The 27,629-nt window shown below is 53.7% G+C and overlaps 1 protein-coding gene across 1 annotated transcript; it reads right to left on the minus strand.

Moving 5' to 3' along the window:
• Positions 1-1,366: 1,366 nt before the first annotated feature.
• Positions 1,367-27,629, minus strand: ALX4 (ALX homeobox 4). Its single transcript, XM_032189458.1, has 4 exons — positions 27,218-27,629; positions 5,533-5,843; positions 1,828-1,956; positions 1,367-1,690 (listed from the first exon to the last, which is right to left on the minus strand). Exons 1-4 carry the CDS (start codon positions 27,627-27,629, stop codon positions 1,367-1,369), a joined length of 1,176 nt encoding a protein of 391 aa, XP_032045349.1.

Below are 27,629 nucleotides of genomic sequence, written 5' to 3' on the forward strand. Positions count from 1 at the left end.
TATTTGGAGCCCTTTCCGGGACCACTAAGTACCCCTGGACACAGAGCCACGAGATCCCCCAGTACCGAGCACAGGGAGGGAGGACAAGGGGAAAAATGTTGGTGTGGGAGCAAAACCCTACAGTTCCTTTGCTGATTAAGCTCAGGCTCTGAGTGCACAGCCGTACGGTGTGGGTGCTGCTGTCTGGGTGACATTCAGCGAGGCAAATTATTCCTGGCACTGCGAGACCACTGGGCAGCTGGGGAACAATTTAGCCTTGCAAAGGAGACCTTGCTTAACTGGTGGGAGCACTCGGGGAGAAAACCGAGGGCAGGATAGCGGGAGGGATGGTGGCTGGGACAAACCGGGCGAGCTGTGGTGTCTCCCCATGGGCTGGTGCTGGGGCCCTGGGTGTGGGGGCAATGGGAAGGGCAGCTGTCACACGTGGCTGGCCCCGGGACTGGGTGGACAAGGATTTTGATGCCCTCACTGCCCTGCGTACTGCTGCTTGAGCTGTTCCTCAGTGGGGTCTCTGGGGACCTGATGTCGCTGCCAGAGGGCGGCGATTCCTGACCCAGTAAAAGCCAGGGGAAAGGTTTTGCTGCCCCACCGTGCACCACAATGGCCACGACCGTCACAGAGCAAACCCCAGGTGCCCGTGGGGGTGTCACCTTCTGCAGGGCTGCCGGCGGTGCCAGGCAGCTGTCACCTCCTGGGCACTTCTCCTGCTGGGTGGCCAGAGAGCTGGCAAGGACTGGCGGTGTGGTAGCACCGTGCCTGCTGGCAGGGGGCATCCCCTTCACGTGCCTCCATGGCTCCTTGCTAGCCTTTGGTGTTCCCCCAGCCCTGTTCGACTGTGGGAAGTCTTGGCTCCCACGAGGAGGACGGGAGCAGCCTGAGAAGTGTCTCTTTGCTGGTGCCAGAGCCCCATCCTGTCCCCTGCCCGGGGCAGACGAGATCCGAGCCTCGCTGCTGGCAGATCAGGAAGGGAAGGGGTGTGTGTGTGTGGGGCGGGATGGGGCAAGCCACTGGGGATGCCGGCGGGCTCTTGCTCTCCAGAAAGGCAGAGAAAGGAGCGGGGAGAAGAGGCGCCCAGGTTCCTGGGGAGGTGGTGGTGGCAGGGGACACCCCCAGACTGGGTGGCGGCGGGCGCGGTGCCCCCCACCTTTCCCCAGCCTGACCGCCGGGAGCTGCCCGTGTCCGTGCTGGGAACACGCCACTTACGTTCACACACACGTCCTTTATACACCTAGGGTAGCTAAAAGTGCTGCGTTCACATCCCCGAGGAGGCAAGGGCGGGCTGGAGGAGTCCCGGCGGGCGGCTCGGCTCTGTCCGGCTGTCCCCGCCGGCTCTGGCGGTGTCCCGAGGCGCTGGGCCGCAGCCCTGTCATGTCGCCCAGGAGATCGCGGCGCTGTGCTCCTTCGCCTTCATCCGCAGGGCAGCGATGCTGGAGGTCTTGCGGTCGGGCTCGCTGTTCAGCTCGTAGCCATTGAGGCCGGGGCCGATGCCGGCCGTGCCGAAGAGGCCGCCCACGTGCGTCTGGCCCACGTGGCCGCCGGCGCCGGAGACGCCGAGGAAGTCGGAGACGCCGCCGGCCGCGTGGGGATGAGCGTGGGGGGACATGCAGGAGGGCACCGGCTCGCAGGGGACGACGCAGGCGGGCACGGGGGAGGCGGCGCCGTTGTTGCCGATCCAGGAGGGGTTCTGGATCTGCAGGGAGGGGAGGAAAGGAGCATCAGGGCTTGGGGACAGAGCGCCGCATGTCCCCCGGGTGAGCGAAGCGTGGCTTGGAGCAGAAACAGCAATGGACAGAAGGACAGAGGGAGCAGGGCAGGGCACGCACTCACCTGGGCGTAGTTCTCAGCGCGGGTAAGCAGGGGCAGCTCGTAGGCGGTGGAGAAGTGGGTCCGGACCTGCTGCATCTGGCCGAACCGCTCCCGCTTGCGCCATTTCGCTCGCCGGTTCTGGAACCACACCTGGGGGCGAGAGGGGGCACGGGGCTGTGAGCAGGGGGACACCTGGAGCTTCCCTGGCAGGGCTGGGACTGTCCTGTGCTCCAGCCTGGGAGCACCCAGGCAAAATTTGAAGCCCAGCTTTGGACACTGGGTCCTGGCTGGTGCCACCAATGGCTCCTACATCCCGCTGCCTGCTTTTCCCCACGTCTGGCTGCTGCCAGCAGTGCTCATGGTGCCAGCCAGCCCCAGACAAGAAGTGCAAATTCATCTGGGTGTGCTGGTGCCAGGCTGGAACTGGCAGTGCTGGGGCTTTCCCCAGGCTCAGCCCTGGCTGTGACGATGCCGTCGGCTAAGACCTTGTATTTCCCACTGAGCTCTCCATCTTGCGTTTCTTATTTTTTTTTTTTAATTTTATTTTATTATTATTTTTTTAAAGGTGCAGCATCCCTTCTCTTCTTGGCGCTGGAAAATGACAAGTGCACTTCTACAGAGTTTCATGTGCCCTGCTTTGCACCTAATTTGCTTTGTGGGGTTTGTAGCTCTCTGCTTCGCGGTGCTGCTCAGATGCCTTCGAGGCAGCAGAAAGACCAAAACGCTGCTTCTGCTCTTATTTTTACTGGCTTGACATCAGTGTGGATTATTGCACTGTTGTCAGCAGCATTGCTCCTGATTTGCATCAGCGTAAGAGAGATCAGAGCCTGGCCCAGTGTCTTCAAAGCCTCTTGAAGCCTGTGAGTCAGGGAAACACATCAATCACGCGCTGCTTTGAAGGCACTGAGCGATGCGTGCGATCACCAGGGGCTGGGTTGTGCAGGTCACGCCAGCGCATGAAAGGAGCGGTCCGGGAGCTTCTGCTTCAAGTTTTGCACGGTGACCGGGGGGCAGAGGGGGGCCCTGCGAGCCGCAGCTCAGCGTGGTGATGCCAGTGCTCAGCCAGTGCTTCACAGGCTGCTGCAGAAACGGGAGCCCCTTTTGGGATGCCCCTGTCCTCAGAGGGCAGTGGGGCAAGGCAGAAACTTGTCTGGGAAGAAATCAGCACAAGGATTAGTGCTACATGAGGCTTTCTTATGGGCACAACTTCCATCCTACGAGGATTTCCAGAGGGTGCAGTGAAACCAGCAGAAGGCTCCCAGCATCATCCCACGCCGCGCATGAGAAGTGTCCGACTGGAGCAGGCCGGGTGCCCCAGGCGTCTGTCTGCTTTTCTTCTCCCTCCTCTTGGCACGGCCACTCCAGCCCAGCTGCAGGCCAGTCCCAGGGCTGGCCGGGCTCACGCCGCTTTGATCTGCAGATTCAAAGCCCGTGGTGCTGACCCGGCTCCGCGCGGGGCGGCGGAGGCCCCGCTGTGCTCAGAGGGGCGCGGAGCAGGTAGGGAGCTGCCGGGCGCCGTGCCGGGGCACACATATGCCGGGCACATGCCGCTGTCCCTGCCTGGCGAGCCGCTCACCTGCACTGCCCTGCATCCCCCCGGCCCCTGCCTTTTTGCCTTGGGTGTTCTGGTGGTGGCAGAGCAAAGTGGCCTAAGCTGGCAGGCCCAAGCATCTTCGGTGGAGGTGCTGGTGGCTGTGGCACTGAGAGGTGGTGCTTCGAGGGAAACGGCGAGCAGGGCAGTGGGTGATGCACAGACATCCACTGAGACCGAGAGATGTGTTCCTGGCTCCCTCGCTCTCAGAAGACACCTGCTTTTTTTTTAAAGGACACCTGCAGGAGCGAGAAGTGTGCATTTTCTGTTACCTTCAGCCAAGGTGCCACCTGTGTGGGATGTGCCCATTGGGGTTGTGGCACGTGGGGCAGCCAGGCAGGGGTTCTCGTTTTGGGGACTGTGGGCTTTCCCCCCGCTGACGATTAGGGCGGCAGCGCAGGCGAATGGCGTGGATCTGACTCCTGCAGACAGGGCTTTGATAAGCGCCGATGTACCAAATAGGCCCTATAAAAACCTACAGAACTGAGAATGTTTCATGTCTCCATAAACAGGCGGCCATATGCTGGTGCCTACATCCATATGCATGTGCCTCCAACGTGCCACGGGGGGCGGCGGGGCTGGGGAGGGCGTGAAACAAATTGCACAGCTCCTGCCCCCTGTCCCCCTGCCCTTGTCCCCCACCGCCCCGCTGGCAAGGTACAGGTGAGGGTGCTGAGGCCTCAGCACCCCTGGCCATCGCTGGGGACCACTCAGGGGCTGCACCATCGCTTCGGTCCTTCCCCAGCATGAAAGCAAGCTCCCCTCCCTCCTGGCTGCTCGCCCCCTTGCAGAGCCATGTCTCCCCATCCCTGCTTCCTCCTCCCTCCGCTGGGTCTGTCTGTCTGTCTGTCTGTCTGCCTCCAGGACCGTCCCCCTGCTGACGGCCAGGCCGTCTCCCCTCTTCCTGGAGATGGCCACCAGCCCTTTGCAAGAACAGAGCCAGAATTCATCCTTGAGCGCTGAAACTGGACACCATTTTATCAGTGGCCTGGAATGGGAAATTGGAGCCTGGGATGAGAGAATTGAATAACTTGAGCTTGTTTTCATTTCATGTTTAATTTCCTGCAGGCTTAGCTCAGTCTTTCCGCTCCTTCCACCAGCCTCCCAGGGTTTTATGGGGGAAAAGGGATCAAGATATATTACTTCTTGCTTTGCTTTGCTTTTTTTTTTCTTTACTTTTTTTCTTTTTTCTTTTTTTTTTCCAAGGCAGTGATTTCACTACAGCCAAGTTTGACATTTCCCTCTCACTTTCAAGCCCCTGCCGCATCACAGGGGCACCGCTGACAAGATTTCATTAAGAGACCCAGCAATCATAAGGCTGGCTCTGAAGGGGGCTGGATGAGGGGTTGTGTTCCCTGGCTGTGAAGCCTCATGCCATGCCATGCCATGCCACGCCATCCCACCCCATCCCATCCCATCCCTCCCCTACCCAGGGCTCTGAAGCTGATGCTGGTGAGGGACAGCGCTGCCTGGACACAGAAGGACGCCCACAAGGCTTCCTCATGCCTTCCCCTTTCCTTTGCCAGCCTCAGCCGTCCTTGTCTCCCTGCCCTGGCTTCACCACCACCAAGAAAAGCTGTGGCAGCCCTGGCTGGACTCGAAAAGCTCAGGCTGCCAAGCAGGAGCCCTTACTGGGTCTCTGCAGCCCAAAACATTGAAGAGGAGGAGAAAGACACAGGATAAGTGCACTATGTGGGAACTACGTGAAAGCAATGCCCACTGCACACCTCTGCAGGTTGGTTTCAGCGTCCTAGCAGCAGCATGCATAGCAGGGGTCTCTCCTGGGGGCAGAGGGGGCAGGCAGGATGCCACCACCCCATTCACACGTGGCAGGGCCATGCTGTGCCCGCTGCTGGCACGCACACTGCTCCGGGCATCACCAGCTGCTATTTCACCACTTCTGATGGATAAACCCAGAGCTGCCACTTCCCTGCCTGGGCTCTGTGCCTGATCTTGCCCATAACTCCTGAGGGAGACCAGGCTGGCTGAGGAGGACAGCCTGCTCTGGCTCAGCTCGGTCCTTACAGTAGGAGTTGGTATCCCGTGCTGTCACCCCATGCCCTTGTGATGTGTCCCCGGGAAACGCAGGGCTGCACCCAGCAGCCGAAGTAAATAGCTGACTGCATCCCCGTTACCTGCACTCGAGCCTCGGTGAGGTCTGTCCTCATGGCTAGCTGCTCCCTGGCATAGACATCCGGGTAGTGGGTCTTCTGGAAGACCTTCTCCAGCTCCTCCAGCTGGTAGCTGGTGAAGGTGGTGCGGTTCCTCCGCTTTTTGCCCTTGTTGCTCTCCGAGTCCGCCTTGTCCATGGGGCTGGGGAGGTCCGTGCTGGCCCTGTCCTGGGGGACTTTCACCCCGGCCTCCTTCACGCTGAGGTAGCTGCTGTCCATGCCCGAAGGGTCGGCGCTCGGCTGCAAGTCGGCCTCTCCCAAGCCGCTCTCTTTACCTGTTTGGGGAGGGAGAGAGAAAGAAGGAGATGGGCATAAATCTTATGGTCAGTTGTTTGGTTCAACCAGGAGCTTCTACAGCTCAACAGGTCTTTAAGAGAGACAGCCAGGTGGTGACAGTCAGGAGGAACAGGGAAAACAGGAGCCTTTTTTTTTTTCTTTTACATTTATTTCACATTAGTCTATTTTCAAATGCTCTAAGTCCACGATCAGCCTTTCTAAGAAACAGCCCCACCATCTAATGATAGCCCGACAGGGAACTTTCCCTTGGGAGTCTTCTGTGCTGTCATCTCCAAGGTCATTCATGCTAACTCGGACATCTTTGCCAATATCTTTGGAAATCCCTGTTTTTTCCAGCACTCATCCCCAGTTATGACATTGGGGATAAATAATTCATTATTTACATGTAGTTTTGCTGAACAGCTCTGTCACAGCTTTACGAAGGAGTGGATCTGAGAGGAGGGCTGCGTGCCCGTGCCCTTGCCCTATCCTCACTCTCACAGCTGAAAGGCTGCGTCGAGGCAATTTGACAGAAAGGGGAAGGATGAAACGTGGCCGTCACTCGGGCACAAGGGCAGGGAGACACAAAGTTAAATGTGGGAGGATAAGAATTGAAGGATTTGAGAAAGAAATTGCCCAGTTAGTGCAGAGAAGTCCCGGCCAGGGCTCAGACTGACACTAGAGATGAGGAGGGAGATATTTGCCACTACTACTCCACTGTGTTTTCAGAAGTACTTGTGCTTTCTAACCCTGGTCTCTCAGACTTTTGAGGAGCTCAAGCAAGCCTTATCCCGTCTATCTCAACTCTCTGCATTGGTCCCTAGGAGGTTTTGTCACAATTTATGCACCCTGGGCACTGGGACCTGGGTAAGTCACCTGCTACGGCAATGAAATTTATTATTTTCCACAGCAATCATAAGACAATCATAAGACAGCTCCAGAAAGTCTGTAGCAACTGCCTATGAGAGACAACAGAGATGGAGTAATAAAGTATTCCATTAAATTTTCCCTGTTCTCCTTTCCTTTCCTTTCCTTTCCTTTCCTTTCCTTTCCTTTCCTTTCCTTTCCTTTCCTTTCCTTTCCTTTCCTTTCCTTTCCTTTCCTTTCCTTTCCTTTCCTTTCCTTTCCTTTCCTTTCCTTTCCTTTCCTTTCCTTTCCTTTTCCTTTTCCTTTTCCTTTTCCTTTTCCTTTTCCTTTTTTTCTTTTTTCCTTTCCTTTTCCTTTTCCTTTTCCTTTTCCTTTTCCTTTTTTCTTTTTTTCTTTTTTCCTTTCCTTTTCCTTTTACTTTTCCTTTTCCTTTTCCTTTTTTCTTTTTTTTTCCTTTTCCTTTTCCTTTTCATTTTTTTCCTTTTCCTTTTCCTTTTCCTTTTCCTTTTTTTCATTTTTTTCCGTTTCCTTTTCCTTTTCCTTTTCCTTTTCCTTTTTTTCCTTTTTTTCTTTTTTCCTTTTCCTTTTCCTTTTCCTTTTCCTTTTTTTCTTTTTTTTCCTTTTCCTTTTCCTTTTCCTTTTCCTTTTCCTTTTTTCTTTTTTTCTTTTTTCCTTTCCTTTTCCTTTTCCTTTTCCTTTTCCTTTTCCTTTTCCTTTTTTTCTTTTTTTTTCCTTTTCCTTTTCCTTTTCATTTTTTTCCTTTTCCTTTTCCTTTTCCTTTTCCTTTTCCTTTTCCTTTTTTTCCTTTTTTTCTTTTTTCCTTTTCCTTTTCCTTTTCCTTTTCCTTTTCCTTTTCCTTTTCCTTTTCCTTTTCCTTTTCCTTTTTTTCTTTTTTTCTTTTTTTCCTTTTCCTTTTCCTTTTCCTTTTCCTTTTCCTTTTCCTTTTCCTTTTCCTTTTTTCCTTTTCATTTTTTTCCTTTTTCTTTCCCTTTCCCTCTCCCTTTCCCATTCCCTTTTCCTTTCCCTTTTCCTACCCAGCCTCCTACCACACCATGAGCTCTGTGTGTAGAAAATCACAGGAGGAAAATCATCTCAAAAAAAAGGGGGAAAAAAACCAACACAGGTCCACGGAAGGCCCCTGGGAGATCCTGCCCAAATCCCAGCTGGACTCAGAAGGCAGCAGGGCAGCACCTCGTCCTTGAGGTGGTCATGGCAGAGCTGCAAATCACCCTCCACATGTACCTATGTGCACAGCAAAGCTCTGGGCCTGCTCTGCTCTGCACTGGGATGAAGGAGGAGGCCACAAGCATGGATAGTGGCACAGGGCGGGGATGGCGTGCATCCACCCTCGGCTGAGCGTCCCGAGGAGTAAGGCTCATTCCCCAGGAACGGGATCCCTGACCTCCAAACAGTCATGCTAAAGGCTGAAGTGAAACAAATTGCATACATCTGCATATGGATATGCCCAGACTTCCTGTAACTGGAGATGGCCTCAAAGTTTCAATGCAAAGTTTGGGGTGTCTGTTTCCAATCAAACCTGGAGAGACCTTGAGTTACATATTGTGAAGAGCTCCATGACAAGGAGGTAATGTGAGCATCGTTACACCCTTACGAGCCCGACCGGGCTGCTTGGTGCCTCCTTCGCTGCTGACGGCCGCTTCCTTCTCCCTCATGGCAGTGGAAGGAGGACATTTGCTGGCTGCTCACCTCTGCCGTCTGCCAGACCTCTGGCACTGCTGAGCCCTTCCCAAGTCACCCCACAGCAGGTGCCAATGGGCAGGGACAGCTTGGGGCAGCTGGGCACGTGGGTCCCCAGCATGGGGCTGCTCTGCCACGGCTCCTTTTTGGATCCTTGCAAGAGGGGAAATGCCTTTCTGGTGCCACCACGTTTGTGCTGGGAACCACAGCTGAGAAACCCAGACCATGCTGATCACTTGGGTGCTGTGGTGGACAGGTGCCCACCGAGGTGGCTTGGCAGCACCCTGCTGTCCTGCAGGGACTGGGCTTTCAACCACATCATCACCATGTTCGGACTCAGTGTGTATCTAAAGGGTGCTGTCTTGGGAGGGTGAGGATGTTAAACCCTTCTCTGTGTACGGTCTTATCCGTGAAATTTAATTTAGAGTGAATTCAGCTTGGCGCATCCACACGGCAGGGGAGAATGGGACGTTTCGAGTACACAAAGCAGCATCAGGCTCAGCTTGGCACAACATGTCCTTTGCACAACACATGCCGTGACTCCTGCAAGCCGAGGCCGATCCCGTGCCGGCAGCCCCGTGCTCTGCGAGGATGCACGAGAGCTGCGTGGCCAGCATGAGACCCACAGGCCTTGGCAGCCTCTTTTTCCGTGCCTAAATACCAGCGCTGAAGCTTTCCCTAGGTATGGCTTGGACAGCGTTCACCGCAGTTCTTACCAAGGAGGACTTGCACCACCCGTCCTGCCAGCACACCTCCAGGACCTGGCCAGCCGCGGTAACCCTACCCAGCCCTTGGATCGTGCTTGAACACATGCTGAAGCTATTATGCTTTTCCCCCGAGTTGTCTGTTGCAGCCTTCTGCCTCCTGTCTGTCATTGCAGTCTAGAAGGCAGCACAGGGCCATCATTTGAAAAAATAAAAAAATAAAAAAAAAAAAATCCACATTTTGGGTTACATAGGATAAAAAGGAGCGGCTGGATTTTAGACATAAGGAGGAATTAATCTTTAGGTTTATTCCCACTCAGGGACTGAGCACTCTTGTGGTCTGCAGATAGAAAGAAGAGTTAAAGATGGAGAGAAGACCCAGGACTTTGTGGCTGACTCTGGCATTGCTGATTTTATTAGCAATGATCAGATAATTAATCAAACCTTCTCGCTTGGGGCCAGGCGTAACAGTGAGCAACATTCATCTCTTCAATGCAAGAGGTATAAGGCTATGTAAGAAACCATTGTTCTGGCAGCTGCAGCCAGCCTTGCTGCTCAGTGGAAACTGCTTGGAGCATCTCCATTTCCCCTCTGGATGAGGATGAACACAGATCCTTGTGACCAGCCTGCCCGCAGTTCCCTTGAGCTTGCCCGAAACAGAGGTGATCCCTGTATGCGAGTCCATTTATCCCTGCTGAGGAGCTCATTTGGTTGATCCTGCAGAACCTGACGGGAGGCTGGAACGTACTCTGGCAGCTCTTCTGCTGGTGGCACGGCACGCACTGGCTCCCCTTGTGTCAAGGAGACCACTGGGTGAACACAGATGTGTGCATGGCCACCATCCATCTCCGCTGACCCGACCAAAGCTGCTGGAGCTGCTGCTCTGCTGCCTCCTGAGGCTCCACAGCCTGCATGCATCATGACATGCTGCTGGAGGATAAAACCCGCAGATCTAAAAGCTGTGAAATGCCTGGCGACCTCGAGGACATAGTGACAGAGACAGCAAATTGCCACAGAAAAGCCGACTTGTAGAAGGAAGGGTGGGAGAGAAGGCCACTTCTTACTGCGATGCTCCTGACTGCAAAGCAGGAGCAACGCTAAAGCAGAAAGGCTTCTAACCCACTTCCTATTCCTGAAAGGCAGTTTTGGGACAGTGTCGAAAGTGCCACACAGCTCAGATGGGTCTGCATCCTCCTGGTGGCCACGCAGCCAACATGTGACTTCAGCCCCAGGCTCTGTCTGCACCCTGCGTGCCTCAGGGATGCTTCCCGGGGAGACAAAACTGCCTCAGCCCTGGCTGTGCTTGGGTCCCCTCGGCTGGCTGCCTGCCTGATGCTGTGTAAATCACTGCGAGGACTTGGGGACAGACAGCCTGATAAACATCAGCCCTAACGCTGCTGAGGAGTTTACATCACGCCAGTCCTTGGGAACGCTTGTGTGTGTGCTATTTGTTTGTGGAAGTTGCTGTTCCTTTCGCTATTTTTTTTTTTTTTTTTTAATTTCCCCCTACAAACATCTGCTTTTGAGGGTGTGTATTGCTTTATTCTCTGATTAGCTGAATTCACACAGCCTGTGGCTACTTGGGGAGAGCTCAGCATCAACTACAAATGCACCATGAGCTGCTCGCTCCCCTTTCATGCTATTTAAAGGACACTAACAAAACTGGCTTTTATATAAACAAATCAGTTCTGCAGGCTCTGAATGGAAGCTGTGGCGAGAGCAAAAAGGCACAGCTTATACCTCAAATCCTTCTTCATGTGGCACGCTCATCTGAACACCAGGAAAGAGCTGACCAGCAAATTCTGAAGGCACAAAAACGCCTCTGCCGTAACTGCAGCTCACCTCCTGGCTGCCAGAATGCAGCACAGAAAAAGAGCAAGAACAGAAAAATGCCCAGCCATTGCCTCCACAGGGAGCAAATGAAGCTGCTTGGTTGGGTGCCATGGCTCCTCACCACCAAAGGTGAGCAGAGATTACTGTTTATGCCAAGTATTGTGGAGCTGGAGGTCTCGCCTCTCCCTGATAGACCCATGAATTTCATAGAGACCTGGCTCTCTCCTCTCTGACAGTCCTCAGCAGCTGCAGTGGTAACGCAATGCTCTGGGGATGTGCTCTGCCACGCACACAGGACGTTTTTTCAGGTGGCAGCAGCGGGAGGTGACAGTCACCCCCGTGTGGCTCGGTGGAAGCCAGACCCCGGTAGGTCCCACAGAGGCAGCTCCACGCTTTGGATGCTGATGGTCTTCATTGTGCAGGGCCACGTGCAAAGTCCTGCTTGAAGGTCTCACAGCCAAAGTGGGTCAGCTATTGCATTTTGAAGTGTATTTTTAGATTTTTTAAAACTTTTATTGCCCACTGTGGGCAATAAATGTCTGGGAAATAATTGTGCTACATCCTACTTGCCTCTCCAACCAAAACAAAAGCCACCTAGCCTGCATCTCGGGTCTGGCTACGGCATGGTTTAAGGTGATTCACCCCATCAGATGTGCCTGCGCCTGCCTGGACAGCTCTCACGCCATCAGCCACTCCATCAGTCTGTGCCTTTGTGTCCTTCTGTCTGTCTGCTTTGTGAAAGTGACCCTGCAGCGGCGGCAGCCACACGCTGCTGAAGCTCAGCTGCCTCCCAGAGGTGGCCTCCAGTTGCCTGTTTGGTGCTGCTGTGACCGACACCACGTGGCAGAGCCCAGGGGCAGGAGATGAGCTCCTCTCCGTCACTAGCTGAGCAAGATCTGAGCTGTGTCTGCACCAGGGAGTCCCAGTTCAGGACAGACTCCAGCAGCTTGCAGGCACCCTCTGGAGAGGCTGCTTTTCCTCGTGTTCCCCATTTGTGCACCTGAGCACCCCGCTGGGGATGAGCTGAGGCCCCTGAGCCTGGGCAAGATGCTGGGGCAGGACAGCCCTGGCTCCCCCTGAGCATGGTGTGTCACTGGGGGACTCGGGTGCTGACGCTTTCACTTGGAAATTGGGAAGCAGGAGTGATGGGAAAGCTGAAATCAAAACAGAAAACACCCAAAGCTGGCTGAACCTCACCAAACCACAGAAAGGGTTGAGCTTAAACGTTGGGCCAAAGTGTGAGCCAGGCTCTTTAGCAAAACAGTTCTGCCGTTCTTCAGCTTTATACAGCTGATTAGTAAAGAAAGGCACAGACGAGGGAAGAAAAACATTCAGCCTTTACCAAGTGTGCCTGTTCTTGGAAGCACGGCTAGGACTTATTTCCATTCTGACTGCACATCGCAAAACTCGGGGCCAGCCAGGTCTGGGAATTGCTAATGTTGCTGCGAGCACCAGGCTTTTGTAAGCAGTCCAGGAAGAAATTAGGATTCTGGCTACTAAACCCACCGGTTCAGAGTCAGCGGGGCAGGGAGGTGGGCGGGCATCTGCTCGGCTGGCAGAGAGGAACAGGGCAGCAAAATCACAACCTGAAGTGAAAAGCAGCGTGTAACCAGAACGGGAACATGCTGACCAAGGACGAAGACAAAATAACAGCAAGGCTGGCAGAAGCAGGCTGGTCGCCTCCAGAGCTCTCCTCACCTGCTGCCAAACACCTCCTGGGTGGGGGCTCAGGGGATGGGGACGGTGCTGCAGGCACCCCCTGCAGGCTGGGGGGTGGCCCCGGTCATAAAGGAAATAAAGGAAAACCCATCGATGTCTGACCTGCCTGGAAACTCCAATTGCTCCTTACACAGTCTAAACAAATATTTGGTTAAATTACTCTGAAAGTCACGGTCTTTTTATATGCATCCCAAAAGAGTGTCATAAAACATCTACAAAAAGGACTCCATTAACCTCTGCTGCCCGGCGCTGGAGGAACATATTTCAGCTCCGGTTGAAGTGAAGTTTAATAAACCCTTGGCCTCTGCAGGATCCCTCCAGCCGCTCCTCCCCTGCCCCAACCTGGCGCCGGGCTCTCCGTGCCATATTGGCATTCACCACTGAGCTTGTGCCACGGCCGAGGCACATCGGCGATGCTCCAGCAGTGCAGTTTGGGGTCTTGGGGTAGAGGAGAGAAGGGGAAGGGTGGTTGAAACTCTCCCCCGTTTCTCCTCTGCTTCCTTCACAGTTCAAGTGCAATGCCTTCTCATCCATATATATGTATACATATGTGTGTGCAGCTCTGTAATCTCTTTGCAATGAAGCTTTGCCAGCTGATCAAGGAGTAGAAACAACACTGCATGACTTGGCCAATGGCTCCCAGGAGACCCTTGTGCAAAAGCCCAAGCACTTGGCTCGCAAAGGAAAGGGATGAAAATGATTTACAGAAGCAGCGAGGCAAAGGTTTATTGATAATGAGGCACTCAGAGGAAATGGGATGAATGTGCCTGAGATTCCTTTGGTAAATGAATAATGAAATAGTATTTGCAGCCGGCAACTGACATTTTTCATTTTCAGTTGAGAATAGCAAGACGCAGGGCAAATGACAGTTATTAAGGAAAAAAATCCATTAGGTAATGCTGAACAAGGAAAGCCTCAACAAAAGTGAGCTCTCACTTGTGAAAGGGGAGCCGCCAATTGCTCAGAGGGTAAACTGCTCATGTCAAGGCATTCAGAACACTGCGTGCCCCAGGCCCCGGGAGGGGGGATTTCATTTCACTTGAGGACTACTTCACGTCTTTAATTGTCACCAGGAAAAAAAAAATAATAAAAAGAGGTTTGCATGAGCCAAGAGAATTGTTGGGCAGGGGACAGCTTTTGTCTGGGGCTGGTAAAAGCAAGCAAATCAGAGCAGAAGCTCTGCTCCACCCAGTGAACAGCTCTGTGCTTTCTCCTCATCGTCCAGCCTGTGGAGGCAACTCTTACCTACTGCACGGCACCCACACCCTGCCCAGCAATGCCACAGAGTCACAGAAAAGCCGAATTTGCTGTGTATTTATGTGTGAAAATCAAAGCTGCCACTACTGAGCAAGTGAGAGCCACGGCTCCTTCAAGCTTGTTCTTGGACTGTTTTTCAGAGGAAAGGCAGGAAGCACATTTCCTACCCAAAACCCAGCTCCACAACGAGTTTGACACTCGCTACACAGCACTGAGCACCAGAACTTTTGAAAAAAGACATTGTCAGATTTTTCTGACAGAGGAAAAACAAAAATGTGCTTGGTTTTAGCTACGTTCTTGGAAACAGCTTAATTGGTTCAGATGAACTTAAAAACAAAAACACACAACAAAATAACAACTGTTCTACTACTATTATAAAAACAGCCACAGGCAAACAACAGCTATGGGAGTTTTTTAGCCCATTTTGTGAAGTTTTGATTAAGTTAGAAGCAGGATTTTGGTAGGAAGTGTCAGACAGTAGACACAAACAAGAGGGACTCTGGTAACACACTTCTGAATGGAGAACAAAAAGTCATGAATCTCAAAAACAGTGAAACTCCTGGAGCACCACTAATTCTCAGCAGAAGCGGGTGATTACGTGAAAGACGATGACCATGAAAAATCAGCCTAAATTAAAAACGGTACTCACATCAGTGGTGCTCGTGCCCACTTCTGTGTTTGTTTCCAGTTAACATTCCAGGGTAGGATCATACTGACATGAGTGACTGCAAATGTCAAGTAAACATTAGCAAATATTTACAGAAATTGTTTTTAGGAAGTCGTGAAAAGGAGAACTTGCCCCAGAAATCTATTTCTGCCAGGGATGCTCGCACAGTCAGGGGCAGGAAGGACTCCATGTGTCCACCATGTACCTACCTTCAGCTCAGCAGGGCAGATCACCTTTTGGCTTCCTGACCCTTGTACACATCGACATGCACGTGCAAAGAGCTGACCAAAGATGACTCACAAGCACCATCCCGAGCACAGCCCTACATACTGGGTAGACTGGGATTCCCTCGGTTTCCAGCAGGACCAACTGGCCTCTGCTTCCCAGAGCATCCTCGGCTCTCTGGCTGGGCGAGGAGCTGACGTCTGCAAGGAGAGCTGCTGGGGTTGCACCGGGTTGCTTTCTCCTTCCCTCCCCTCTCAAACCCAGCTTCCCACACAATGTCTCCTTGGCTATCTGACTGGACTTTTTCATCATAATTTTGCAGCATTCATAAGCAACAAGCACGCCTGTACAGGAATGTGTGATTGCTGCAGCTACTGATTTTGTTCATAAGCCTTGCATACACACAGTCAGACACAAATAGGGGTTCTCCAAACTACAAAATTCCTGCAGTGACTACACTTATGAGGCTGCAGATTGCAACAAACCAGGGCTTTTTAGAGCCAAGGCTTTAGTGGAAATGGTGGAAACCCTCTGTCTCAAAGAAGGGGTCAGCGAGCCCCTTCGCTGGGCCTGCCAGCACCCGGGGGCTTGTCTGGGCCTGGGGACACGTGAGCGGAGGTAGCTCACATCCTCTCTTTTCCAAAGTGAAGATGCAGCTTTCTGAATCGGCTCACGTCAGTCCCCACAGGCACTTCTAACAGCAGATGAAGCTGCGTCTTATACACAGGGATCACACAAGTGCTGTGCAGTACAATTCGCTCAGACTGCAGGACATACCGAAATAAATAACCCTCCCCTGTAATAACTCCCATGTAAAATAACTAACAGCTGAGAGAGATAACGTGTGTGAGGGTAATTTGTCAGGAACACGATTTGAGCTAAACTGAAAAGAAAACCTCAGTGCTCCATCATTTCTCATCAGCAAAGGGGCTAGGATATTCGGGTACTATGGTAGGAAGCTCTACAGATGATCACCAGCTGGGGACATCGGGAATCCAGCATCTTTTCTACTTATTTAATGGCCCTTGCCCCCGGGAGACGGCTGTGCCAGCAGAGCAGCGGCTGGAGCAGGGCTGATGCCCAGGGAAGGGGTGGCCTGGCACAGATGCGCAGGGATGAAGAGCATCAGAGAGATCAGTTTAACTGTTTACATACTTGTGCCACATTTTCCTGCTGGGCCATTTTCATAGGGCCAATTTCAGATGCCGTGAGATGCTGTTGTGGGCCTTTAGCTGCAGCTAAAGTGATGCAGCTTCCTCTGGAGCCCCTGAGAGGGAGATCTCAGCAAAGCTTTTGGTCTTAGTGAAATCTGTGAGCTGAACAGGGCCATTCCCTGTTTTCCCCAAGCAGGGAAATTATTTCTGTCAGACTCAACACTCATGGTTGTGTTCTCACTGTCGGGGCCCCTCTGGTCCCTCATCCTGGGCTGGGAGCCCACTCGCCTCTCAAGCACTGGCGCGTGTGCATGGTCACTGCGACGCACCGTGCCTTATCTGCCTCGGGCTCCTCATCCCTCCATCTCCACAGGATGTGGGATCAGCCAGGTTTCCACATGTGAGCCTACCTCAGAGAGCATGCATTTTGCCTCAGGCCACACTCGCAGTTGTTTTTCTCAAGAAAAGCCTGACCCACTCCACATGGAGACTCTTGCAGCGTCCCAATAGACCCAACTGGTGCGTAACAAATGGCCCGAGTTCAGGAACTGCTCCCGGGAGCCTGCTGTGGCTCCTGCCTGATGCCTGAAGAGAAGAGCTGGAGTCAGACTGTGCTTTCCCCTTGTACTTTTCTAAAAGTCGCTAAAATAAACAGAAGAGACCAAGGGCTGGATTAGCCCCGGTCCTTTTGTCATTCTCCTGTAAGGTATCTGGGGGACCCACTCCCAGGTTTCTGGTGCTGTGCAAGATGCACTGAGGTACCTAAATCTTTAGGAGCAGCACCAGGAGACCAGATGGTACAAAAAGGGACATCTACACCAGCACGAGACACTTGCAGATGGCCCAGTACCTCTCCCAGCACCATCCAAGCTTTCCCTGCTCTGCCAGCTGGAGAAAGCTGGGCAGCTCCTATTGCATTTATTAGCATCTGACAAACCTGCCGAAATACTTTGGCCTCAAAGCCTTTGCCATGCTGCATGTTCCTTGTGTCTAGGCCCCCAAATATGGTGAAAAATTCATGCCTTAGAAGCTCAGTTGCTATCATAGCCTCTTGGTTCCTTTTTGGGTAAGATTCAGGTCATTTTCTAAAGAAATCCATAGCTACCAGCAAATATTGTCTGGCACGGTCCATCTCAGGCAAAGACCCAACAACATCAGCAGCAATGAATGGCAGTGAGGTCCCCAGGAGACAGTGCTCAGTAGGGTTTCTCCCCATCTTTGGGGACCCACTTTTGAAATGTAGCCCATGCAAGAAATGCATCACATTTCCTGTAGTAATTCTCCACCCTCTGTCTGCATTTTCCTCAAAACCAGTTCTCTCTTGCCCTGACTAAGAAAGAACGCAACCTCAAGATGCCCAATGGTTTTGACATCATAGCAAAACCTCAGAAACTCATATTTTTTTAGTATTTCTGGTATAATGAACTCCCATGAATACTCATCACCCATTGTTTTATTTCCCCCTCTCCTATACAATATTTCGCCTTTAAATTCCAGCTTTCCCACCATGACCAGAGAGCTTTTCCCCTGCTACTCTGAAGGGAATCCACACTCCGAAGCAGACGTTTGCCAAATGACTCGTCTTTCCATCATGCCCTGTGTTGAGACCAGGAGCCTTTCTGAGGTATGCTGTTAGCTACTTGAACCCTGCTCTTGTACATGTGCATCTACTGGCTGAGGCAGAACCATTTTCGTTTCTGCAGACTGTGAAAGAAAGGAGAAAATAAGCACAAAGAAAGGAGAAAGGAAGGAGAAAATAAGGATGCTGCACGTTTGCATGCAATGCCAGGACCACGAGCTTACCTCCACACTAAACAGCTGGGTGGAAGTATCTAGGGACTGAATCGCCACAGGATCACACATATACATCACTAGCAAGTTTTGCAGCATCGAGTCAGCCTGTGGTCAAGTTCCCTTTGGTTTCGTGTCAGCACCGTGCCTGTTCCCAGCTGTGTGCAGCAGAAACTGCCTCAGCTCTGAGGCCACTCAGCCACCCTCCTCCGGCAGCTTTCCCCTCTCACAAGAAGCACCTTGCAAGGCCACAGATAAGCCCCTGACAGTAGGGTTGGTGCCATGAGGGCTGTGAAGGCCGGGAGACCAGCCGGCTGCTCTCTTTCCTCACGCTGGGTACTTCCCCAGAGAGGTTCACCACATGCAGGAATGTTCTCAGCTGTCACAGAGGGACAGACACGCAGCTCCTGCTCTGTTCAACTCTCGAGTGTACACTGGCATTGGGAGACCCATGTGATCGTTTGCTATGGACTTGTCCTAACATGAAAGCCATTTTCACCTCCAGATATCCATGGTGGAAACCAAAATGAACCTAGTGCAGCACATCCCAGATATTATCTATTAATGGCAAGGCACAAGCATCCTTTGATTAACATAATTTCCCATATTACACAGCACAGCCTTTCTTCTAACCAGGACAAGAAATGAGGTCCAGGAGCTGGCTGCAAGCTCAAAGAGACAGCTCAGGGACCTGCCTGAGGGAAGCACTACAAACATTGCCCAAACCTTCTTCTTTCACATGAGCCACATCTGTAAGGGTTGAAAGGCCCTGGTGCTCACTGACCAGGCACCAGCCTCAGCAATCTGCACACAAAGCCTTGCTGAGATCACTCCTGATCCCAGAGGCTCAGTCTCCTGCTGGCATTTCTCCTCCATGAGGCCGTTTTCCCCAGTCGCTGCCTCCCCTCTCACTCTGCTCTGGTTTGGGTTCCCCTGTTGTCTACGGCTAGTTTCAATTAATTACTGCATAACCTCAACGAGCACCTGTGGTGCCTGTACATTGCACGGACATGCAGTGACCTCTCTCTTGCTACAGCACCATGGATCCCTCCCTCTGAAGTGACCACTGCCAAATGGAGACAAGTGGGACAAGTGGTGCTCTTTAACCAAGAGCACCACTTTTTGCCAGCAAGGTCAAGGAAACGAGGATTTTCCCCAGAATCAGCCACACAAGCACCCTTCCCAAAAGCAAGTTATTTAAAGGTTACAGAGAGGAGAGGATTGCTCTGAACACCAACTTAATATCTCCCCCTGGGCACCACAAAGCCTTGCTGCAGCCTTAACACCAGCATCACCCTGCTTACCACGTGCAGCTCCAAACAGCCCTGCTTCCTGAGCTGAGTTCGGGCCTTTCAGCAGGTCTGTACGAGGCTCTGTCCTGACTAGCCGTGTATTTATGGCAAGCCTCTCTATGGACATCTCCCCTCCCCAGCAGAGCCACTCTTAGCCCAGCCGCAGTACTCGCGTTTGATGTTGTAGCCAATCCCCCGTTGCTCTCTGCCCTGCAAAATCTCCTTTTTCTAACAGCTTGAAGTGGTATGAGCTGGGTGAAAATACTCTTCTCTCTAGCACAGAACTCTGTAAGACTTAAAGCATCCAGCTTCCCTCTCTTCCAGTAGCAGCTTTCTGACTCCCGCTGAAGGGCTGAAACGCAGTATTTAAGCTCCGCCATAAATCCCACAGCTTCATGGAGTGTTTCTGGCCTCCTCTTACTCCGCAATCTGCCTAAACGTCTAGCAATTGGTCCATCGGCTATTTATCTTGGAAGTCCTCACTGGCATCTGGAGACGTGAGGAACACCAAATGTCTGCAGGTCCTCTGCCAATTTAGGTGGGTCTCTTCTTCCTCTTGCCTCCTAGCATTTGGCTGTGTCCTGTCTAGCTCAGACTGATATCTGGCTCCAATCTGCTTACGAAGGTTCAGACCAAATCTTGATAAGCCAGGTTATGTCTATAACAGAGTGCTTCTCAGCTCTCAGGTATGGGTCCTTGCCACAGCTGTGCTCCTGACTGCTCCAGGCTGAGGTCTGGGCATGCACCATCCCAGGGGAGGCTGGAGGAGAACCACGCGGTGCTCCAAAAGGTCTCGTGGCATCCTGACCCAGACACCAGCACCACAGTCCAGGCCACAACACATCTCCCTGCCCCAGGGTTCGGCCTCAGCCTCTCCTCGTGGATAAGAGCCGCAGAGCTGGGCTCCACCTGGCTTCTCTTCCCTGTGGGAATGGATGTGTGTTGGCCTCCCTGGGGGTCCTTTCTCAAGTGTCATTGCTGGGGCTGGAAAAAAATGATGCTTGCCTGTGTTATGGAGCACACGTGCTGCAAACAGACAGTCCTATGTGTGACCAAGTCTTGTGTGACTGCCCCGACAGCCTTGGACCAACTCCACACCCAGCAGGCTGGTACCCTGGTGATCCTTTGGTTTGCTTTTTGAGACGGTTTTCTATTCTTTCAGAAACCCTTGTTGTGGATCAGGCATCCTACTAAGTTTCAGGCTGAACAACACCTTCCTGTTTCCCCTGATTTGTGACAACATCTTCTGTCCTGAGGTTCCCAGCACGTCAAGACCCCTCAGATCCCTCTGGGCACCATCCTAGCAGAGAGCCATTTCCAGGTTGCTTTTGACCACTTCTGAGGAAAGTCCCCGCATTGCCCTTCACTTACTGAAGCGTACAACTTTGTTTGGTTTTCATTTTTGGGTGAATTCCTTTCACTTTCTAGTGCTTCTGAGGAGCTTAGCTGTCTGTAAGCACCGTTGTTATCTGATCCTTCTTGCACCAGGAGAATATGCAGCTCCCTGCTTCCCTCTTTGGAAAATGAACCCTACCCTTGACACCAGCATGAACGCTCCTGACCAAAGCAGACAGTATCTGAGGCCCCGAGGAGGCAGTTTCCACTGCAGGGGGGAACTGGTGAGGTACTTCTTTAACGCAGTGGTGTTTGCACACAAAGCCCTATCTATCTCCCTGAACACAATAGCAATCGACAGCAAGTCATTTCTAGACTTGATATTACAAGTTTCTTTGATTTTCCCCAGGCAGATGCCTGCCCAAATTGTTTGTTCTGTCTCTTCCCCAGGTTCCTCATTTCCCATTGAATAGCTCCTCTGACTGGCCTTGACTTGCTATTGACTTCCCCTATTTGTTTTTGCAGCGGTTTTGGTTACGATTCCTCTGCCCCACATGCACACATATATCTCACCACCAAACCCGTGTGGAAGATTTGCACTGAGTTTGGTTGCACCTACTTAGCTCAGGGCCTGTGCAGCCCTGCCAGTGGCTCATGCCTCACGTGGTGCCTCCAGTTGCTTCGTCTCTCTCTCCCTCCCTCAGCCACATCCCTGCTTTTCAGACTTTACAGAAAAAGGCAGTTGCTATCTTTAAACAAGCACTAAGGTTTCATGCTACCTCAGCATACAGTGTGCTTATCAGTGACTGAAACAGCTTACCTTTCAGGCTGCATCACCTGCTAGAGAACTCACTTGCCTCACAGCTGATGAATAATAAAGAATATGCTTAGGAATAGTACTGATTCAACCAGCCTCTTCCAGCAAGCAGATGAACTGCAACAGGGTAAAGCCTCAAATCACATCTTCTCAAAACAAATAAACAAACAAACAAGCACATAAATAACTATCAGATTCTACAGACATTTAACTGCTGAGTGAGGTGATGCATAGCTCGTGACATATCAGCTTGTCATGGCTAAATCCTGCTGGGACCTGAGGACTGCAGCTACAACATGTTGAATCACAGCTATTCCTGGTGGAGAGATGAAGAATGCGATGCTGGCGGATTCGTATCATCCATAAAATCGGTCACAGACCACCTTCCATAACAGTGCTAAGCCTGCCACTGCTCATCACTCCTCTGAGCTTTCTCAGGTCCTGCTCCCCCTGCCTCCTGTCTTCTGTCTCTGCTCCTTTCTCCCTCCACCCTCCTCTACTCCCCACTGAGACTTCTCTCTTCAATAGAAAAATGTCCCTAGAAGTATTGTGCTGATTCAAATTGTGGCTACTTATGTGACAGTCAAAATATGAGGATTGTGTGTGAACACGAATAAAAACACAGCCGAGCAGATTCAGCAGCATGTATAATAACATTGATTCAGCCGAACTTACACAGAAAATAAAGTGGAGGTCATTTATTTAATGTATGTAAGTAGCCTTCCTCCTTTACTTAAGAACTCTCATTTACAAGTTGGGGCAGCTGAGAGACATGTAACTGTTGGAAATTACTCTAATGCTTTATTCATGGGAAACGTTCCCATCCGTCTCTTAGTAAACGATTCTCACATCACAGGGGTCCTGTATTAGCTGGGTTACGCTTGCGCTTCTCCTAATCCAGAACTATTTATTTTTTCTTTTTGAAAACATATCTATATTAATATTATTACCAATTATTATTATATATGAATACATAGGACCTCTGCTTTCCAAACTGATTAATGGTTAGGATATGATTTATTTTTTTTTCCATATGTGTAGGAGGAATACCTTAGAAACACATGACTTTCAGGGCAGCAATTTCTCAGCCTTTTCTGAAAAGCAGTGACGAGACCAACCCGTCTCTTGTTTTGACCAGCACGGGTTGCCCAAGGTGATGGAGCTGCTTTTGAAAGGTGAGCCCATTAACGTGGGCTGGCAGGTTAAGCCTATGTTCTGTACCGAGAGATGTGAGCATACGAGGACGTGCCGATTTCTACAGCTTCTTGCCCCCAACGAGGGCCTGGCCGTATGGAAACGGTGCCTCAGCCCTCTCCAAACCCAAGCTGAGGCCCTCTGCTCGGGGACCTTTCCCCCCGACCCCACCAGCGGCTGCTGGGGGCCTCCTGCTGCAGCAGGCCCGGGGACGATCGCACTGGTGCCCCTGCGTGGCGACAGCTTGCCCTTGCACAAGCCGCTGGCGGGCTCCGGGTCTCAGTTTTTCCAGCTGCGAAATGGGACGAAAATCCTCTTGCTGCCACGGGGCGCATCGCGCCTCGCAGCCGAGAATTGCTACAGCTACCCCAACGCCCTGAACAGGCTCCAGGGCGAAAAGCGGCTAAAGAGCAGGGACCGGTGCCACCGAAGGGACAGGGACGGGGCTGGAGATGTCCTTCAGTGGCAGACCTTGGCTCCGAGCCTCCCAGACACCACCTCCCTCTTACAAGGGAAACTCATCATGGCTTTGAATGCAGGGCTTGGAAAGGGAATAAATCTTCAAGATCTGAGGGATTGAAGTCTGCACATTAGCTCCCCTTAAACCCTGAGTGCATTTAACATGGGAGGTTGGAAACCACAGCCAAAGAAATCTCTTTTGATTCACAACTTGTTTTGAGCAGTCACCCATAAAGCAGCCAGTGAATCACTCCCGCCGGTTAGTCATGCAACCACACTGGATGTACACTCAAAGGGAGCACAAAATAAACAGCCTGCAGCTCCAGATAACACACACACAGCTCATTTGCGCTATCTGGCATCAGCATATATTGTTAATAGCACTCCTACATCAAACCCTTAGGAAAAGACGCACTCAGTAAGCATCTCCAAATCTCTCTCCCCATCGGTATTTTCCCCGTCTGCTTCGCGCCGCGTTGCTTTCAAAACAATTCGGACTAGTAAAAGTTTAAGACTTTTTTTTTTTTTTTTTTTTCCCCTGTCTCTCTCTCTCTGCACCCTTCTCGTTGCTGGTAACGTCCTGCCGGAGCCGCAGCGTGCGATGCAAGGCTCCGGCGGAGTTAATCCCAAGTCGGCAGCGGGCAAGTGGCAAATAAACAGCTCTAGTGCGAAAAGAGATCGTCGGCGAGGAGCGAGCGGCGCAAGCACAGGGGGAGGGAGGCTCCCGGTCCTTTGACACATGAGTGTTATAAACAGCTCGGGTCGGGAATCCTATAAAAGTCTCCAGCCAGCTCTACCGGCCGAGCCAAGGGAAGGGCAAGGCATCTTTGGGAAGAGCCGCGAGCGAGTCCTCCTGCGCAGGCAGGGCAGCGAGCGGGAGCCCTACCTTGGCGTCCTGCTGCCGAGGAAATCCCGCAGCTCTCCGCGGAGGAGATCCCGCACCTCCGAGCGCCGGGGCGAACAGAGCCCGAGCCAAACTCCTGGCGAGAGCTCCCTCCCCTCCCTGGGAGGGTGCCGGCGCCCTTGAATGGCAGATCTGGTGGCCCTATTGAGGGAAGGAGCGGCCGACTGCGGGCGCGGCGTCAGCGGTGCGGGGCACGGGCGGCCGAGGCGGCCCCGCTCCCCTCCAGCTCGCCCCCAGCCCTCGCCCCTTAACCCCGGGGGGGTCTGGTCTGGTCTGGTCCCGTGCCGTGCCGTGCCGTGCCCCCTTCCCCGGAGGCTCGCCTTTATACCTGCCCGCTGCTCCCCGCGGGGATGGGGGCAGCACCTCCCCACCCCTTCCCCGGCCCCCCCCGGGCCGAGGGCACCCGCTCTCTCCCCACCCGCCTCCCTTCGTCGGCGGGGAAGGAGCCCGGCAGGGAGCCGGGAGCCCACGGCAGAGCTGCGGGATCCCCCCGCCCCAAAATCCCTCCGAGCCTCCCCGTCCCCCCCGCACCGGGGCGGGTGGATGCCCAGGGGGGTCCGCAGCGCTGCCGGAGTCTGGGACGGGGGCTCGGCATCGGCCCTGCCTGGGACCGAGCCCCCCCGGAGCAGGACGAGCTCCGAAAACCCCAAAGGGCTCCGAAAACCGGCGGGGGCCCTGCGAGCCCCAGCCCCGGCAGCAAGCGGTGTCCCCCGGGAGGCGGGGGGGCCGCCAGCAGGCTCGTCCTGCCGCGCCTGCCGTTTACATTACGTTAGGAGGAGGAGGAGGAAGAGAAATGCGTTAAAAGTGTCATTAAAAAAATTAAAAAAAATAAACAAAAAAGAAAGAAAGAAAAAAAAAATCCAGCAGCGAACCTCCGATTCCTACGGCCGTCGCTTTCCGCGCTTCTGCTAACAGCGCGCTCCAGCCTGCGCTTTTGGTTTGCTCTCTAAATAAAAGACACGGTCGTTATTTGCATAACACGGCGCTCCGAGAATTTCCTCCGCAAGAAAAAGCCCCTTTTTCCTTTCTCCTGCCTCCCTCGAGCAAACATCCCCAGCGCATTCGCGGTCTCCCCCAAGCTTTCCCCCTCTCCTAAGCCAGGATATATAACCTGCTCCGAGCGGGGTTATTTAAGATTTCGGCTTTAATTGCGGGACGAGCCGTGGCCCGCTGGTTACAGGCAGGACGAGGGGAGCCGAGCTGGCAGCGGGACCCCTCCTGAGCCCCCCGGGGGGCTGCGGGGAGCCAGCCCCCGAGCTGCGGCCGCTGCAGCCTGGCCGGGAGCGCCTCGGCGAGTGCCGCTGGTTTTTGGCCGGGTATTTACGAGCGCAGCTCTCCCCTGCCTGTATTTCCCCGTACAGTGCAACGGAAGGGGTCTAGGAACAGAAGCCGGCAGCAATAGATGGCAGGCATGGGCTTTTTATAACTCGCAACGACTTGTTTATTAAAGAGTTAAAATTAAAAACCCAAAACCCCTCCGGCCGGCTGCGGAGACGCGCACGGGCAAAGCGCCCCCAGCAAAAAGGGGGCGCAGCACAGCAAGGGAGCGGGCTGCTGGGGTACAGCCCGGCGGGAGAGGCTTCGCCGTGCTCGCCCTCGTGTGCTTCTCTTTAATTTATTTATTTTTTATTATTTTTTTTTTTTTGTGTGTGTGCGATTGAAATCGCAGGGCAAAACCGGGCACAGCATCCCACCGCGTCCTGGGGGGAGCCGGGGCAGCCGCCGGCCTCCCGAGAGAGATGGCCCCTCGTTTGCCCCGGTGGAAGGGGATCGGGGCTGAAGGGATCGGGGCTGAAGGGATCGGGGCTGAAAGGATCGGGGCTGAAGGGATCGGGGCTGAAAGGATCGGGGCTGCCGCTGCCCCCGCCTCAGCGCCGCCCGGCCCCGGCTGCGAGGAGGCGGAGAGGCGCCTGCGGGTGTCCCCGCCGCAGTCACCCTGCGAAAGCCCAATGTGGCTGTTATTAGCGAGACTCGCTCTTTAATCGTTAGCCCTTATTATTATTATTGCTATTAATTATCCTCGCGGATCCATGTGGCTCTTATTACAGCCCCAGCGGCCCCTAGCCACATCACACGGGGCTCGCAAACGTGCTGGGGCTCCGGGCCGGGCCATCGGCTGCCGATGCGGGGCTCCCACTCGAGGTCCAGCCCGGAGCCCCCCTTGAAAATAACCCGGGGGGGACCCCCGGCGGCGTTACGGCCGCTGAGAGATTCGGGTGGGTCTACCCGGGGCTGTACCGTGTCGTCGCGGTGCCCTGGGTTTTTTAACCTACGAAGACAAGAGAGCCGGTTAGCAGAGCGGGGACGGCACCGGGGCCTCCCCTCGCATCGCCCCGCAGCCCCCGGAGGCTCCGCGGGTGCGGGGGGGCTTCGGCTGCGCGCAGGGGCAGCGATGGAGGGATGGGGATGGGGAGCTGGGGAGGGGGGAAGGCTCCTCTGCCTGCTTCCGAGCCTAAAAGGGGGAAAGGGAATGTGCGGGGGAGAAAGAGAAAGTAAAGAGGGCACTACAAGGAATGCGGGGATACCCCAAAAGGCGGCGAGAGAGCGGGACGTGAGCGGTGAGACGGCCGGGCCTCTCTCGGCGGCTCCTGGCCCTTGTCCCTTGTCCCTGTCCCTGCCCGGGGTCACGGCGGCCCCGGCAGCGCACTGAGCTCGGGCCGGAGCAGCCCCGATTTCCCCGCATCGTGGGGGAAAGGAAGAGACGTTGTTTCCACTTTCCATTCCAAAAAAATAATAAATAAGTATATATAATTGTTTTATCTTCCTTTTTTTTTTTTTTTTTTTTTTTTTTTTTTTTAATTTTTGCCTTTTTCCCCGAATCGCCCAGGTTTAGCAGCAGCCTCCCCCCGTGCCCTGCCTTTTATAACCGCACGCCGGGGAAGGCGAGGAGGAGAAGCGGGCCCGGCCGGGCACACGGCAGCGTCTTTAATTACCGCTAATGACCCGCCGAGAGGATGCGAGCGGGTTATCTGCAGCGGCCCGGCAGAAATCAATTAGGGGAGTGGCAATTAGGGGAGAAAGTGAGAGGCAGGAAAGCGGAGAGCCGGGGGGACATTCCCCAGCACGGCTCCCGCTGGCACCGCGTCCCCGGAGCGAGCGTTTTGCGCGGAGCTGCGGCCCGGCCCGCTCGTCCTTTCCCTTTCCGTCTCTCTCCCCGCTCGCTGCGGGTCCCCCCAAACCGGGGACAATCCCCGGGGCTGGGGATGCATCGGCTGTGCTCGGAAACGACGCTAAAATCACGGCGAAGCGGGACTAGTGGGGGACCCACCGCTTCCCCCGGGACCTGCGGGCTCCGGAGCACGGCGCAGCCCCTGGAGCCGGGAGGGGGGACCCTGGAGGAGGGAATTTTTAGGGGGGCTCGTGGTGCCGGGCAGCCGTCCCCGGGACCCTTTGCAGCACCGGGAGCCTCTCTCCGGGCTGGTCCCGCTGCTTGCCCCGCCGCACGCCCGCCACTCACCGTAGCAGGGGACCTGCAGAGCTCCGTTGTGGCCGCTGCTCTCCTGCAGCTTGAGGTTGCTCTCCGGGGGGGTCTTGCAGGGGCCTCGCTGCATGTAGAGGTGCTGCTGCTGCTGCTGCTGCTGCTGCTGCTGCGGAGGGTATTTGTTAAAGGAGGCCGGAGCCCCGGCGGAGCTGGGAGCCTGCACGCTGCCATCCAGGGACTGACATTCCTGCTGGCTGTAGCGGCTCCGGCACTTAGCGCTGCTGTCACCAAAGCCTTGTCCTTTGCTGGCCAGGAAAGTAGGGCTGAACTTGTCACTTGCTTGAAATGCCCTAAAAGGCGAGGAGCCTTCTGTGCCCTGGGAGGCTGCGTTGTAGTAGGAATCCATGGCAGCCGGATCACAATAAGAAACACAAGTATCAGCATTCAT

This window comes from Aythya fuligula, chromosome 5 (assembly GCF_009819795.1).
Source record: "Aythya fuligula isolate bAytFul2 chromosome 5, bAytFul2.pri, whole genome shotgun sequence".
Taxonomy (NCBI): Eukaryota; Metazoa; Chordata; class Aves; order Anseriformes; family Anatidae; genus Aythya; species Aythya fuligula.

What these genes read in the sequence shown, in the direction of transcription:
- ALX4 (XM_032189458.1), bottom strand. Translation starts at nt 27,629, where the DNA reads ATGAATGCTGATACTTGTGTTTCTTATTGTGATCCGGCTGCCATGGAT. An exon ending in TCTGCAGGTCCCCTGCTACG is followed by an intron (nt 5,844 to 27,217) that starts GTGAGTGGCGGG and finishes CTCCCCAAACAG; the next exon opens with GTAAAGAGAGCGGCTTGGGA. An exon ending in TCACCGAGGCTCGAGTGCAG is followed by an intron (nt 1,957 to 5,532) that starts GTAACGGGGATG and finishes TCTCGCCCCCAG; the next exon opens with GTGTGGTTCCAGAACCGGCG.